At 34.8% G+C, this 17,685-nt stretch overlaps 1 protein-coding gene across 1 annotated transcript in view; it reads right to left on the reverse strand.

Annotated features, from left to right (window-relative positions):
• Nucleotides 1-7,267: 7,267 nt before the first annotated feature.
• The window catches only part of SNX2 (sorting nexin 2), a 61,573-nt gene continuing 51,155 nt past the window's right edge, over nucleotides 7,268-17,685 (reverse strand). The window contains exons 12-15 of the mRNA XM_068979634.1: nucleotides 10,650-10,793; nucleotides 9,442-9,522; nucleotides 9,247-9,318; nucleotides 7,268-7,739 (exon numbers count right to left, since the gene is read on the reverse strand). Coding sequence (XP_068835735.1) covers nucleotides 7,689-7,739; nucleotides 9,247-9,318; nucleotides 9,442-9,522; nucleotides 10,650-10,793 — 348 coding nt within the window. The 3' untranslated portion in view covers nucleotides 7,268-7,688. The remainder of the gene's footprint in view (nucleotides 7,740-9,246; nucleotides 9,319-9,441; nucleotides 9,523-10,649; nucleotides 10,794-17,685) is intronic.

Genomic DNA, 17,685 nt, shown 5'->3' on the forward strand with positions numbered 1-17,685 from the left:
CAAGGTATACAGGATATAACTCTATGTGTACTACCTAAAGTTTTTTACATAATTCTAGTATTGTTCTAAAAAGTTTTTTTTTTTAAGCCAATCACAATTAAATATCCTAAAACTTTCAGCAGTGAACAATATTTGTAAGGTGTTAAAACTGAAAATACTGAACACTGATTTAACCAAAAACTTTTAACTACACTGGAAGTGGGAGATGAGTGTATGAAGCAGATGGATGGTAGCGTAAAACTCTCATTTGCCATAAAAAAGATGTGGCTGATATCTAAAATTGATGATTCAAATGACAGCAGGATGTGCATTCTACTTAGAAATGTGAAGGCATTTAAATGGCAGAAGAAACAGCGTAGAAAGAGGTTATCATTGAGGAAAAGCACCAGGAAAATCGTGGTTTGTGGGGCAGGGAACCATTGTGTTTTATTAGTGTTTCTGACGCTAGTTTCTGACGCTAGTTTTCAGACTATGTACATGGACTGATTTGATGAGATAGACATTAACTTAAAAATCAAAAGACTTAAGTCAGTTTTTATCTGCTGACATGCAACAAGCTTTCAATACTTCAGCAAACCAAAAAGTAAATTTGAAGAACCCACAGAAATAACCTTTGCCGCACTACGAGCTCTATGCATTGCAGTAAGAGCTCTGTGCAACTGTCACATTGAAGTTATTCTTTTAAAAAGGTGGTAATACATTAACGTCATTTCTTAAACCAGGTTTCCTCCTTTGACTGCTTTCTTGACTCCCGTTTCCTCTTACCAGAAAAATTTTTCTTTCACCTTATCATAGCTACATTCCCCAATCTGTGCCTGTCACCTCATTTACCTTTATCTTTTTGATCTTTTAAATCGTTCAAAATCCCTCCCCCCTTGGCTTTCTTACAGACACCAACAATCCCTAATCTTGAATAAATCAAACTTTGTCTTGCTTTCTCATGGCTGAAAAAAATGGATACTTTGGTTGACTCTAAACTCATGATTTCCAAACTTATTTGAAAGTGGGTACTCATCCATAGCTCTGATTCTTCTCGATTTGTTTTCTAGACATCCACCACTTTCCTGTGGCTCCCCCATTTTCTTTGGCTTTTCTGCTGGTATTCCCTGATGATGGTTTAATTTTCTATTTCACTGAGAAAATAAAAGCATTCAGGCATTATTTCCAAATAATGGAAATGCCTTTTCCCTTCCTTTTTGTTCAGAGGAAGAAACTCCCTTTTTCTTTTTTCTGAGGCTCTTTGCACTTACCTGACTTATTCACCTCCATTCTTCCCTTAGATGTTACTTGTATGTGATATTTTGTCCTCAGCAGGCTGAGTCACATTTGTTCTCTGAGAAGGCATTCATTAATAACCATGGTTTTAAGGAACAGAGTTTGTTCACATTCTAACTTGATGACACAACATCTAGCCTGACTTATGTTTTCATGTATTTTCATCTTGGATGCCCAAAGGTACGTCAAAAACGTGGCGGGTGGGGTGGTGGCTGGGAGAGGGATGGGTTGGGAGCTTGAGGTTAGCAGATGCAAACTATGACATGCAGAATGGAGAATGCATAAACACAGTCCCACTGCACCTACAGCACAGGGAACTCTTATCACTATCCTGTGATAAACTACGATGAATACAATGTAACACGCCCAGAACTCTCTCATACTATCTGTTATTCAAAGCAGAAGTATCCTAAGTCATCAAAGCCAGAAATCAGGGCATCCTTCTAGACAACCTTCTTGTTCTTCCAGGATAACCAATCCATTGTTTCCGTGCCTGACACAGCAGAGACTGAACAAATACTACATGAGTGAATGAATGACGCTGGCCTCTTCTTGCCATCCCATCTCCCTTTCGGCTCTCACTGCAGTGTCATGCCCTCACCACCAGTTGTATGATTACTGTTCCAACAATTGCTGTCAAGATCTTTTTATTCTCCCTTTTCTCCATTGATTACTACTTCCCTTAATCTACAACATATTCAAGGTTCTTCTATGTGTTTCCGTGTGGAAACAAACTTTCCCTAAGCAACTGCCCCATTTCTCTCTCACCCTTCATTTGTCCCCAAGCTTCTTTAAAAGTCTCTAGTTTCCTGACAAGATTGATTTAACTACAGCATCTTTGTAGTAGGGGTAGATCTAAGCTTTTGCTGGCTGAAAAAAAAAAACAAACAGGATTTTGTTTGCAAGCCTTATTCCCCTCCATCCCTGATCCCCAGCCTCAGGGCTCTAAGAGCAGATCTTAGGGACAGATTGTTCTGAGAAGGACCCTGTGGGTAAGCCCATTTAGATCCTAGTTAAGTGTACACCATTGTTTTAAAGAAGCAGTAAAGACTGGTAAAACAATCAAAATGCAGGTCATTTTGTTCAGACGGAGATTAAATATTCAGTAAACATTTACTGGATGCCTAACAGCTAATACTTATTAAGTACATGCTATTGCTGAGAAAGTCACATCAATTATCTTAATCCCCCGAAGGAGCACCTGAACAGGTACTATTATTACTTTCCACTTTACGAATAAGGCAACTTTAAGTTTTAGAGAAAAATAACTTTCTCTAAGTCAATGATGTAGATTCTTGAGCCAGGGTTCAAACAGGCAGACTGGATGCATAACTGTATTTTTCATCACCCCAGTACACTCCCTTGATTGTACCATATTAGGTTTTAGAAGAAATAAGAACATAGTCGTTCCTCAAGAAGCACACAGACTACTCAAAGTAGAAAGACTGCTATAATGCAAGGTAAACATCAGTAAACACAATCTGAAAGGTGCAAAACGTTACCAGAGTCCTGCTAAGAGATCCAGAAGTTCTTTGCTTCCTTCTAGTTAGAAAACTAAAAAGGATATATGGAGGATGTGGACTTCATAAAAGACTGAACAGGATTTAACGAGTTGCTGGTAAAGGGGAAAAAGTTAACTTAAACAAGGCAACATCAACAACACTGACCCATAAAAGGATAGCGCATTCTCACAAGACAGGGGCATCATTTCATTCAAGCAAAAGGTGGGTGAAAGCACGGAGTAAGATCAAGACAGGAAAAGTGGTTTGAAACCAGGTTCTGGATAATCTGGACTTTATCAAGGTCACAAGATCTTGTGAGGAGAAAGAGAAGAAATGCAAAGGGAACAGATTTTAGAACTAGAATCAACTCAAATTGGTCTTGGCAAAAAAAAAAAATCTCAGCTATGTAAATGAAAACATAAGCATTTTGTGTCTCAGTTGCAAGAAGGTAAGAAGCTCTTTAAACTGAAATTTGGCAGCAAAGGTTGGTTAAAAAGCCTCCTCTCATGCATGCACATGCACGTTCACGTACACACACAAGTCCACACACACTTATACACACATACACGGAGAACCACCTGAAATAGGATCTAGGAAATAAATATAGGCTAAAATCAAGATAGCTCAAGACTTGATTATGGAAGCAACAAGAAGGCAATTTATTGTTCAGTTTTGTTAGATTCTGTCTGACTTTAGTTTTATTAAACAGTTACATATATAAATTTAAAATAGAATTTTTTTCCTCAAAGCAGTCCCTTAAATCAGTTTAATCCCATTAACTGATGCTAATAAAAAAAAAAATTCTGTGTATTAACAAGCGGGTAGCTTCACCTTAATTGTCTTTAATTACAAAGTTTCCATTTGACTCAGTTTATTAAGAAAAATACTTAAAATTATTCAGTTTCTTGAGAATTAAAGTATGTGACAAGAGGAAGGAAGATGAGGATTTTTAATTTCTTCATGTGCATTAAAAGATCAGATAGCAAGCCACAATTTTCCTGTTTTGTACCATCTTCTATTCTTAGCCACTTCTGAAGTAACAGTTTGAACAAATAAATTCTCTGTATACCAAAGGACTATCTAGAATTCTATGTTTATGATTAGAAGAAGAATCGCTAATGTATCTCTTTCCATACATTTTCAAGGAAGAATGTTTATCTTCAACAGATTTAAGAAAAATCAGTTCAGTATAATGATTTAGATTCTGGGTTTGCTTATCTGTAAAATAAGGAAGTTGTACTAGAGTCTCTGATTTTCCATCAGGAAATAAAGTGCTACCACTTGTTGAATGGTACGAGTGCTCACTACTTGCAAAGCACTGTGCCACAAAGTCTTATACCTTATACCTTACACCAACAAGTCCCTTTTATTTAGCTTTGAACACGTCACTGGATTTGGAGTGGTAAACAAAAAAAATCGCTGTTGGACGTCACTCTCCTTTTCCAGTTCCACGAAATTATCTAAATCTGAACTGTCCAGAGTCACAGCCACTAGTCACATGTGATCACTTAACATGTGGCTAGTCTGAATGCATATACAATCAAAGTGTGAAATACACAGGGGATATCGAACACTTAGTACAAAAAACAGAATGTAAAACATCACAGTAATTTTTAATATACTGGATTGCATGCTAAAATATTTCAGAGCTACTCAGTTAAAAATTAACTTTACCTGTTTAATTTACTCTTAAAATATGGGTATAGAAAACTGAAAATTATTGTGGCTCACATTGTATTTTTATTGGTCTGTAACACTAAGGACCTCGTCCACACATCACCGTGACCTCTCCTCATGGCCTTGATTACAAAGGTGGAGTAATCAACAATTTTGATACCACTCCTGCTGTAATTTCCCTCTTCTTGCTATTTGGGTCTGGCCAATCGTTTATCTTCATTATTACTTGAAACCATATCCTTCACTGTGAGGATTAGAAATGAAACCTGTTTGATTCTGGATTTTACTCTTTTTTTCAATACTTTGAAACAGATAGTATCACAGATATGATAACATATACATTTCCTGCCAGTGGATATGGAAATGTGTCCAAATATCTCAAATCAGTGACTGCACTTCCTTTTCGAAGCTGTTGTCATTCCCTCCTACCAGCGACCTTCCTTCCTCTAAAACAGGGTGACGTTTGCTCCTTCTATCTATAGTCCAGAGTCTTGTTAGTCACATGACTGCCCGTGCAGGGAGCCATAACAAGAAAGTGAAGGAGACATCTGGCTTTGTAACTAGTCACATGCTATAGGACAGAAAAACGAAAATCTCTGTAACTTCCTTAGACATCAAGAAGTATGTTTGTTAAAGGATTATAATCTTCCGTTTTTATTCATCTGATTTCCCTCCCTTAAAGAAACCTGATTTGTTAAGAGACTTATTTTATATTTAAAAGCCACTAATGAAACAATCTACACAAGAAATTGGTAAAACTTTGCTATATCTGAATAATAAAAAGGTTAAAGAGTAGCCAACAATGAAACAAGGGTATGAGATTAATATAAATATATGTATGAAAAAGAAGATGGATAGTTGGAATTACTCATCAAAAATACAATAAAAAACTCATGTTTTAGAAATTATATTTTTATACACATTTATTTTGCTTTAGCCTTGCTTTTACGTTATTAATAGAAGGTGATTTTGATTAGAATTTGACTCTCTAACAGAATGATATTTATGCTAAAGCTTGGTAAACAACATATTTTGAAGTAGGAAGGCACTTTAGGAATCAGTTTTATACCCTTGTTTTATAGATGGGTCCCACAGCTACTGAGTGATTAAAGACTGAACAGTACGTATGCTGACTCCAAGTTCAGTTTGTTCCGCTGTATTATGCTGCTTTAGTCCTTCTTTAGTCCTTCTTTATCTTTTATCTGGTTAAAGAAAAAAAAATTAAACTCCTATGTTTATAACTAAAAAATTGTATTATATTAATGCTCTTGCTGTTCTATTTACTTGGAATCAAAGTATTTTAGTAAGAGGAATATGAGATGTGAAGACTGAAGGCTAAAGATGAATGTAGTGCTGAAGATATTAAATCCTGTATCAGAGGCTCATATAATTTATTTGAAATTTCCAATACTCTCTTTATCTTTTAATAAAAAGATTGTTAAGGGGAATAAGATCTGGAATGGACTCAGGTCTGTTACTCTCTTCAGCTTAAGTCTGAAAATATTTATTATTTTATTTGGTGGTCCTGATGGTTGTTATAAATGTATCACAGCAGAACTGAAGATTTCTGCTTGAATAACTAAGTTACTATCCTATGTGTAAACTGAATCTTTGGAAGTAACAAAACTATACACCTAATACTAAAACATCATTATAGTGAAACTGTTCCCAGTAAGCCTATATTTTGCTCAATATTAACAAGACAACAAGATAGAATCTGATATATATTAATATGAATTACTCATTTCTTAAAAGTATCTAAGTCACCTCCAAGAGAAGCAACAACAGAAGACTGTACTATTTCTGATTCAGTTTCTCCTTGTTCTTAAGATGGCAAACATTATTTTGCATCGTCCAGCATTTTTTTCTTTCTGTTCAATTCATGAAGTCTTTATTATAAACCTATAAGTGTCGGGTATTCTTCTAGGTTCTAGGATTATAAATATGAACAATACCTACAAGAGGCTACAAACTTCAACTAAAATAAGTGGAAGCAAACATCGCCTGAGGATACTCTGCTATGTTAACTGTGTTCAGTAAGCTGTTAGAAAAGACTCAGTTACACATACATCTTACTCTTCCAGAAGGGAGATACAATTGTTAAGCCTGAGAAGAGGAGCATCTTAAAGAAAAGTCTGATGCTAGTCACAACTTAAATTTTCATCAACATTAAGGATTCTATAACTGCCATGTAAACATGATACAGCAATAGGTGAGATGGTTGCCAAAGACAAATTTCACTTTACTTCAAATTTCCTTTGTACTAACATTGGCTATCCATCCAATCACTGGGTATTTTAGCACAGCACTTTTCTCTGTCAACGATGACCACAGATGATCTTTTAGCTTAAAACAAAAAACAAAGGCAAGGTAAGGAATAAATTAAATATATGCAAAGTCTTAGACTTTGAAGGTAATAGAAGATGAGCAAAATCCATAGGACCTGTAACAGAAACAGATAAATATTTTTTTAATTGTTAAATTGGGCAGTTATAATAGGAAAGGATAAAAAACAAGCAAAGACAACTATTTACTCCTCTACTCAAGACAAAAGCATTCCCCAAAGGTGAACCAAGAGATAAATGTTCTTTGGTTTATGATGATTTTGCAAAAACAAAACTTAATTAACCTTCATTTAGTGACTTAATAATGAAAGAGTTCAGCTTTTTTGGTCAATTAAAAAATTAATGATCATAGTAGCATCACCTAAATACATCTAAAAGAAAAAGTTTCTTTGTATTAAAATGCTTTCAAAAGATCTCTAATATGTTTACATACCCAAATAATTTGTTACTAATACTTCACAAGGAATATCATTTTATTACTGTAATCACAAAATCATAATTTCTGTACAGGAATGTATAAGTGAACATTAATCAATGCATTGAAAATTCACTTCATAAAGAGGGTGAACACACTACAGAACATACTGTAAAGAAAAAATATTGTAAAATTTTCTGACCTCGCAGTGCACTTTTTAGTGCAAGTATTTAAGACACAATAGTGTTCAATTCAGCAAAGTATTGCAGAATGTCATGCCACAGTCCACTTAATTCAAAGAGGGTCAGGACATGCAGCTTGTAATAAAATGTCAGAATATATATTTATAAAAAACCACATGTAATTCATAAAATATATAGTGGTTTATTTAGATGGTTTTTAATGATTTCACTATGGAATTCTGCATAACTGGAACAAGCATCCAAGATCTTCTTAACAGGAATAATCTTCTTGCTAGACAATGGCTTTGGCCTCAGGTAGGAATGCCTCCCAGTATTTTATCAGCTGTGGAGGATAATAGAAGATATTCTTAGAACCTGTCATATACATTTCATGAAGCATTAAAAAAATCTAGCTAACAATAAATAACATTTATTTAAGTCTGATTCTTAACGGGACCATCTAAATTCCCTTATACAGTTTGTCAATATAATTAGCTTATAAATTACTTAAAAATATTAACTATTCATGGCTAATTTCAATTTTTGTAATAAAAAACACAACTTAAAATTTAAGATTAATTTATGCAAAACTGTATATATAAAAAGCTTTGCTAGTGTACACTATATAAGATTACCTTAAATAATAAAACTGCAATGAGCTTTTCCAGTATAAAGTGATAACATCTCCTAATTCAGAGAATATTCACATTTTATGTTATTGCCAGCCCAAAAGAGTGATAAAGAAGGAAGAAAAGAAAACATCCAAGCAAGATGGGAAAAAGAGACTGGAAAGAATTAGCTGTCGGTCTTTCCTGGATAGTCCAGAAAATAGTACAGATTGACATAAAAAGTAACATTAAATTTAAAACAATTCTTTTAAAGATAAGCTCATATAACCTAATTTTTCCATTTCAAAAATCTGATTTTATGAACTAAGCACTTAAAATATTAAAAAAAAATTGAGGATACAAATTTATTACCTAATTTAAAAATTTAATCTATTATATAGTTTTAAAAGAACTGGGGGAAGAAATCCTTCTGTTCAAGATATTAAATAATTTGATATATTACTCAAAGTTACATTAAAATACACATGGGAAAAAATCTCTATTATCTTGTTACAGACTTTTCTTTACTATAACAAAAACCCATGGTTTTCTCTATTTAAGGAGACAAATGCCACTTGTGGTATACAATCAACATGAAACCCACACAAACTAAAGCAAAAATCAAAACAATATTCTTTAAAAAACCTTCAAAACTTAGTTTTTAGTATAAGTTCTAGCTGGTATGAAAGAGAACTTACTATAGGAATGTATTTAAACATCTGTGATCAATAGAGAAATAAAACTGGGAAGACAGAGAAAAAAGGAAAAATAGTACAGCATGTTTCTCAGAAGTCTAAAATTGAGAAACCTGTCTCTCTCCTAGGAGTTAGGAGTAGAGGCAATAAGAACTTCAAAGTGAAAGTGTTAAGTTGCTCAGTCATGTCCCACTCTCTGTGACCCCATGGTCTGTCCATGGAATTCTCCAGGCAACAATACTGGAGTGGACTGCCATTTCCTTCTCCAGGGGATCTTCCCGACTCAGGAATCGAACCTGGATCTTCTGCATTGCAGAGTGTTTACCACCTGAGCTACCAAGGAAGCCCCACAAAGGACTTGAGGATTTACAGTTACTTTTACTATACCATTTTATTTTCCCTTGGCTAGCTTTGTTTTTTTTCTACTCCATTTATTGCTTCTCAAGTTCAAAAGCTCATTTCATTGGTTATCATCTTTAAAATAAAAAAGTATATCAAAAACAAGTTCTAGAAGTCTTTAAGTTATAAAGAAAAAAAATTACCTTACCTGTTGTTGTGTTTGTACTAATGATTCTAAGTACTTGATAATAACAGTTTTAAAATCTTTCACTCGTTCTTTCTGTTGAAATATAATAAATGGGGAAAAAAGCTCCATTAGTACAAAACTAAATTTGATTTCACCACAGTATCACAGCAAAATGTGACCACATTGTTAAGAAAAGTGTAAAATTATTATACTTGCCTCAAATCTTCCTACTTCTTTTCGAATTGTTTTAGAGATCTGTTCAAAATCTCTTTCTCCTTGTTGTACTTTTGCCTCCCACTGACAAAAACAAAAGGTAAAAATTTTTAAATCTTGCCTGGGAAGAATCATTAGAACTAGCTGTCATGACCACTCATTTAATTTATAACACAATGCCTAAAAATCCTGAAAGCTCACCAATGGCAAGACCCAGTTTGGCATCACTCAAACTTGTATCTAACTTTCCAGTGGAAGTGCATTATCAGCTTAATTTCCATTAATATTTTACTGTCAGATATACTCAAGATCAGGATATTATAGTGCTTAATGAATTATAATCTCCACATCTTAATTTAGATGAAAAGATTTCAAACATAAAGTTCACCATCAAATAATTCAGCAGTGCTAAGAGTATAATCTTCTCATTTCTTCATACAACTTCAGATTATTTCAAAATATATCAATAATATTTGCCTAATTTCAAGAATACATGTTCATCACAGTTTATATGCCCATGGAAATAATTAGAAAAATTAGATGACATACATTTAGAAAACATTTTTGTAATGGTGTAATGTCCAGATTAAAAAAAAAATTATGCAATTGTGGTCTACTGAAGAGCTATTAGTAAACATTAAACTCACTACAGAAACAATGAACGTTGTGATTAGTGACCAATGGAACAGCTAAAAATAAAATAAATAAATATTTAAGCAATGGAATGATATTTTCCCACTATGTAACTGAAACATTGGTACATACTCTTCAAAGAGCAGGTACATTTACTTTAAGTAATATAAAGGTTGTCCTACCTCTTCAATTTCCTTATTGAAGCATGGCAAAAGAAGTGTATAAATTATAATAAACTTATATAAATTTACTAAAATACCATATATAATACATATATATGGGGGATAATATATAAGTAATTATCTGAAATCAAATTATCTCAAAAGAAAGGTTAATTTAAATGTTTTCCTTGTATGCTTCTTTATCCATTCCATAATTATGTGAAAGTAACAAAGGCTGCTGGAGATTTTTACAATGATCAAAATGTTAAAATAATTCTAAAACAGTTTACAAATTATGAAAAAAATTGCTAAGTGTTGAATGGTTCAGAAAAAAATTCATGAAAAATTATGCATATATGAATGACTTATGGAAAACTTGGGTAAAAGAGATAAATAAAAGCATTTTGTATTAATCACCTCTCTTATTTCATTTTTAGCTTGCTGTATTTTATCTGGTTTGTTAGCAACCATCATTTTTGCTTCAGTTTCACGTTTTTTGAGCAAAGTAATTTGGGCATCTTCCCATTTCTGCCAGCATTTCACTCGATGGTCAAATACACCCTATAAGTGAATGACATAATTATTATTAACTGGGAGCTAACACTGAAATTCTTTCAAAATACCAGAAGTCCTCCATACTGAAAACAATAAAACCAAGTATTTTTATGTTATTCTTTATACTAAGATACTGAAAATAAACATGCTAATATCAAAGGAAGCAGATTTCCATACTCATTTACATAAAAAAAACCCACCCAGAACTGGATGAAATATACAAAATCCATTTCACTAGCCTTTAGGGTTTAAAATATGACCTATAACAAGGTTTCTAACAGTTTTATGGTTTGAAGAAAGACTTTTTAATAGAAAAATGCTGGTATCATATCTACAATTCAAAGTTTTCCTACTAAAATATCAAAAGCAGATTTAAGTTTTGGAAATATGTCAGAAAATTGAAAATAGGAAAAGCTGTAAGATAACAAAGTAAAGTAAAAATGTGGTGGAAGAGATTATCAATAGCAAATAAAAGAAAAGCCAAACAATTTAAAGGTATAACAAAATGGGGGATGGGGGAAAGAGAGAGAGTCTTACACAAGAAGAAAAGGGCAAATGGATGTATTTATCTAGTATGCAGAACCTAATGAAGAAATAGACATACATACAAAAAAAGAACAGAAATATCCAACCAACTCCATGACTTCTTTCAAGGGGTTTGGCAGAGCAAGAACAAGTTATCAGAAATAAGACAGTAATTAGAAATTTCTTTAAAAAAACAAAAAACTGATGGACAGGATGCAATACAACAGTAATCCCTTTCCTAACTTGATGTTGAAGATACATTGATTTTTTTTTTAGTATTTATTAATTGAATAAATGAATCAAGCATTAATAGGTGAAACAGTTATTTTCATTTTTGTTCCAAGTAAAGTGTTCTGGATCAAGAAACAGTAAATTAATAAATGTTCTTATAAGAACTTGATGAAAAAGAAAGCACCTAGATTGCATATTTTCAAAATGTAGGCTTTGGAAAAAATCAAATTTGGATTCAAATACTAGTTTTGTCACTTAAAACTTTGGGTAAATTCCCAAAATATCCCCAAAATTGGGTAAATTACCCAAAGTCACTTGACTTTGGGTTCAGTTCAGTTCAGTTCAATCGCTCAGCTGTGTCCGACTCTTTGTGACCCCATGAATCGCAGCACGTCAGGCATCCCTATCCATTGGGTAAATTCATTTAATTTCTATAATCCCCATAGTTCTCTCAAATATAAGAGGAAAAGGAGATCTAGATTTATGCACTGGAAATAAAATGAAAAAAGTATACAGCATGCACAGTGACTTAACCTACCAGATGTCTAATAATTAGAAGATACTATTACGGCTTACCTATAAGTAACATACACACATAAATGTAGTTGATTAACTAGATTTCTACTAGAAGTGCACATAATAATAACTTAGTAGGGAAAAAATAATCAGACTGTATTCAGAAAAATACATGTTCTGTATTTGTATATTATGAAAATGTGGGAAATAATATTAAAAATTCCAAGTCAACAGAAAGTTCTTAAAGACCATACACATTTTAATTAATCAGGACAAGAGACATCCTAGACAAACTGGTAAGTTAAAAACACTCTATCTATAGGCACTGAAATCCATTTTATGAGATTTGTCATCTCATATCATTTCTCTTCTCTCAGTAGTGAGTCTTAGTGTCCTCTCTGCTTTTCTTGTTTAAAAGACCATATTCGCCTTAAAACATTTCTCATTATGAATTAATTTTCCTTCAGCCAAATTAAAGTGGGCCAAAATCACAAAAGTGACAAATCTAACACAAATACATTCCAAAAGTCACTATCATTTAAAAGAAGCAATCCCTGTGCCTTACCATATACACAAATTTTAAAAGTAATTTAAGATTTTTAGGCCTAGTTTTCCTTTAATTGGACAGAGCCATATCAGCTCTTTATTGATAAATTCCTCTGTTCAATAACTAAATTTATTATTTAAAATATTTCCCAACACAGGGCAGAAGCGAACTAAAATGCCCTTTAATTTTAATATTTGCTAAAGTTCTTAACTTTTTGAAAAGGCAAAATGATAGGATACTGAAAGACGAACTTCCCAGGTTGGTAGGTGCCCAGTATGCTACTGAAGATCAGTGGAGAAATAACTCCAGAAAAAATGAAGGGATGGAGCCAAAGCAAAAACAATACCCAGTTGTGGATGTGACTGGTGATAGAAGCAAGGTCCGATGCTGTAAAGAGCAATATTGCATAGGAACCTGGAATGTCAGGTCCATGAATCAAGGCAAATTGGAAGTGGTCAAACAAGAGATGGCAAGAGTGAACGTCGACATTCTAGGAATCTGCAAACTCAAATGGACTGGAATGGGTGAACTTAACTCAGATGACCATTATATCTACTACTACGGGCAGGAATCCCTCAGAAGAAATGGAGTAGCCATCATGGTCAACAGAAGAGTCCGAAATACAGTACTTGGATGCAATCTCAAAAAAGACAGAATGATCTCTGTTCATCTCCAAGGCAAACCATTCAATATCACAGTAATCCAAGCCTATGCCCCAACCAGTAACGCTGAAGAAGCTGACGTTGAAGACGTCAAGACCTACAAGACCTTTTAGAACAAATACCCAAAAAAGATGTCCTTTTCATTACAGGGGACTGGAATGCAAAACTAGGAAGTCAAGAAACACCTGGAGTAACAGGCAAATTTGGCCTTGGAATATGGAATGAAGCAGGGCAAAGGCTAACAGAGTTTTGCCAAGAGAACGCACTGGTCATAGCAAATACCCTCTTCTAACAACACAAGAAAAGACTATACACATGGACATTACTAGATGGTTAACACCAAAATCAGACTGATTATATTCTTTGCAGCCAAAGATGGAGAAGCTCTATACAGTCAGCAAAAACAAGATGGGGAGCTGACTGTGGCTCAGATCATGAGCTCCTTATTACCAAATTCAGACTTAAATTGAAGAAACTAGGGAAAACCACTAGACCATTCAGGTATGACCTAAATCAATCCCTTATGATTATACAGTGACGTGAGAAATAGATTTAAGGGCCTAGATCTATAGACAGAGCGCCTGATGAACTATGGATGAAGCTTCCTGACACCGTACAGGAGACAGGGATCAAGACCATCCCCATGGAAAAGAAATGCAAAAAAGCAAAATGGCTGTCTAGGGAGGGCTTACAAATAGCTGTGAAAAGAAGAGAGGTGAAAAGCAAAGGAGAAAAGGAAAGATATACCCATCTGAATGCAGAGTTCCAAAGAATAGCAAGAAGAAATAAGAAAGCCTTCTTCAGCGATCAATGCAAAGAAATAGGGGAAAACAACAGAATGGGAAAGACTAGAGATCTCGTCAAGAAAATTAGAGATACGGAACATTTCATGTAAAGATGGGCTCGATAAAGGACAGAAATGGTCTGGACCTAACAGAAGCAGAAGATATTAAGAAGAGGTGGTAAGAATACACAGAAGAACTGTACAAAAAGATCTTCACGACCAAGATAATCACGATAGTATGATCACTCACCTAGAGCCAGACATCCTGGAATGTGAAGTCAAGTGGGCCTTAGAAAGCATCACAATGAACAAAGCTAGTGGAGGTGATGGAATTCCAGCTGAGCTATTTCTAATCCTGAAAGATGATGCTATGAAAGTGCTTCACTCAATATGCCAGCTAATTTGGAAAACTCAGCAGTGGCCACAGGACTGGAAAAGGTCAGTTTTCATTCCAATTCTAAAGAAAGGCAATGCCAAAGAATGCTCAAACTACCACACAACTGCACTCATCTCACACACTAGTAAAGTAATGCTCAAAATTCTCCAAGCCAGGCTTCAGCAATACGTGAACCGTGAATTTTCAGATGTTCAAGCTGGATTTAGAAAAGGCAGAGGAACCAGAGATCAAATGGCCAACATCCGCTGGATCATGGAAAAAGCAAGAGAGTTCCAGAAAAGCATCTATTTCTGCTTTACTGACTATGCCAAAGCCGTTGACTGTGTGGATCAGAATAAACTGTGGAAAATTCTGAGAGAGATGGGAATACCAGACCACCTGACCTGCCTCTTGAGAAACCCATATGCAGGTCAGGAAGCAGCAGTTAGAACTGGACATGGAACAACAGACTGGTTCCAACTAGGAAAAGGAGTATGACAAGGCTGTCACCCTGCTTGTTTAACTTTTATGCAGAGTACATCATGAGAAACGCTGGGCTGGAAAGAAGCACAAGCTGGAATCAAGATTGCCGGGAGAAATATCAATAACCTCAGATATGCAGATGACACCAACTTTATGGCAGAAAGTGAAGAGGAACTAAAGAGCCTCTTGATGAAAGTGAAAGAGGAGAGTGAAAAAGTTGGCTTAAAGCTCAACATTCAGAAAACGAAGATCATGGCATCTGGCCCCATCACTTCATGGGAAATAGATGGGGAAACAGTGAACAGTGGCAGACTTTATTTTTTGGGGCTCCAAAATCACTGCAGATGGTGACTGCAGCCATGAAATTAAAAGACGCTTACTCCTTGGAAGGAAAGTTATGACCAACCTAGATAGCATACTTAAAAGCAGAGACGTTACTTTGCCAACAAAGGTCCATTTAGTCAAGGCTATGGTTTTTCCAGTGGTCATGTATGGATGTGAGAGTTGGACTGTGAAGAAAGCTGAGCGCCGAAGAATTGAATCTTTTGAACTGTGGGTTGGAGAAGACTCTTGAGAGTCCCTTTGACTGCCAGGAGATCCAACCAGTCCATTCTAAAGGAGATCAGTCCTGGGTGTTCTTTGGAAGGAATGGTGCTAAAGCTGAAACTCCAGTACTTTGGCTACCTCATGCAAAGAGTTGACTCATTGAAAAAGACTCTGATGCTGGGAGGGATTGAGGGTGGGAGGAGAAGGGGATGACAGAGGATAAGATGGCTGGATGGCATCACCGACTCGATGGACCTGAATCTGAGTGAACTCCGGGAGATGGTGATGAACAGGGAGGCCTGGCGTGCTGCAATTCATGGGATCGCAGAGAGTCGGACACGACTGAGGGACTGAACTGAACTGGAAGTTCTTAATATGTATCAACGGGCCTTCTCAGTGACATACTAACTGAAACTAATTTGGTCTCTGCCCAGCTTATTTCATAACATTCCAGAACCATCACATGTTTACTGTGGTACAGATACAGGAACCATGACAAAGGCGAAACGGTTAAAGTCTCGTTATGTTAGGAAAAAAATTTAGTCTTAACTCCATAAAAATTAACTTTTTCTTCATTTGTCTTTCTACCCTTGTAACACTAGAATATAAAGAGAAAATCAGAACCACACTTAATCTTCTAAAAATGTGATCTTAAAAATCAAATTACTGTTGAGGTTTGACAGAAACCAACAAAATTCTGTAAAGCAATTATTCTTCAGTAAAAAATATATTTTAAAAAATCAAATTATAACTAAATGTATATCTCTGCATGGCAAGATACTAATCCACTCTGGTATAACCAGTTTCATCTGTAAGAGGGAAACATTTAGATTGGTGATTTACTTTAGACTCCACACCCCTGGCGGTTCTGTGGTACCTATCTGTATGCAAGCTAGTCTAAGTTAGATAAGGTTGCAGTTGTGGAGCACTTTTCCTAGCCAACCAGGAAATTTGAGGCTGTAATTTTAATTTTTTCCCACTGTAATTTAACTAATACCATATTCTAATTCAGTGGATCTGAAAGTATGTGGCCCAGATTCCTGGAGTCCTGAAAGAATGCTGATTATACAGACAAACAATGAAGATGCTAAACTCCTTGGGGAATCCATCTATTGCTTTTTAAAAAATTGCATTTTATATATTTTATACATTTACTTTCAGAGTAAGAATTCCCTATAAAGAATTCTAGTGCTGAAAACACTGAAAACTACTACCTCAATTTCTGACCCTACTCTATAGAGGTTCACAGGAGGCCAACACATGAGAATGTATGTAACGAGTTTACCATTTAATACATGTCAGTTAACAGTACTACCCAAAATGTGGAGTCCCAGATGCCAGAGGCTATACAAAAGAGGAAAATAGGAATTTTCTGGCTTCAAGGCCAGAACTGGGGAGTAGTTTGAGCAGGTGAACTTTTATCTTTTCCTTTAAGACCCCAATTTCTCCTGTTCTCAGCACCCTTACTTTAAGGTAGTTCTCAAAGTACTTTAGCTTCATAATTACCATCATTTTGAGAAATACTCTCCATATGGATAGAACAAAGGGCTAGGTAGTATTAAACAGCTATTATAAATCAGTAAGACCAAAAAAATAAAAGAAAATTGGGCAAAGGACATAAACAGTTTATAGAAAAAAGAAATGCAAAAGGCTTACCATTTGTAAAAATGCTTACATTCACAATAACTAAAGAAATTAAGACTTATACCTTTTCAGAGAGTAACATGGCAGTGTTCATGGATATTTAAAATTCATATATCCACTGGTCGAGTAATTCTACTTCTAGGGATTTTATGCCCAAAGAGTTACTATCAAAATACTTAATATTTAATTTTAGACTGATCAAATAATTCAAGGTCTATCTATATGCTAAATGACAGACTATGATTAACCTTTAAAAGATTACAACATATATTTACATAAACTGATAAACAGATCTCTTAGAAATGGAGTGGGTAAAAAAAACAGGCAAAGAACTGTGCATATAGTATGCTTCTTTTTGAAGAAGGAAGAGATGAATGGACAGAAAAAGGTGGTTGAGAAAAAGAGATAGAAAGGAAAAAAAAGAAAATTAGTTTCATACACATGCATGGCTAATTCTGTAAAGACACCTCACAGTATCTGACTGAGGGAAGAAAGATTAGAGGTCTTAGGTAGAAAAGAAATTTACCCTTTAGGATTGCTAGAATTATTCTATGCATGTATTACTTATTCAAATACAAACAAAT

This window comes from Capricornis sumatraensis, chromosome 9 (assembly GCF_032405125.1).
Source record: "Capricornis sumatraensis isolate serow.1 chromosome 9, serow.2, whole genome shotgun sequence".
Taxonomy (NCBI): domain Eukaryota; kingdom Metazoa; phylum Chordata; class Mammalia; order Artiodactyla; family Bovidae; genus Capricornis; species Capricornis sumatraensis.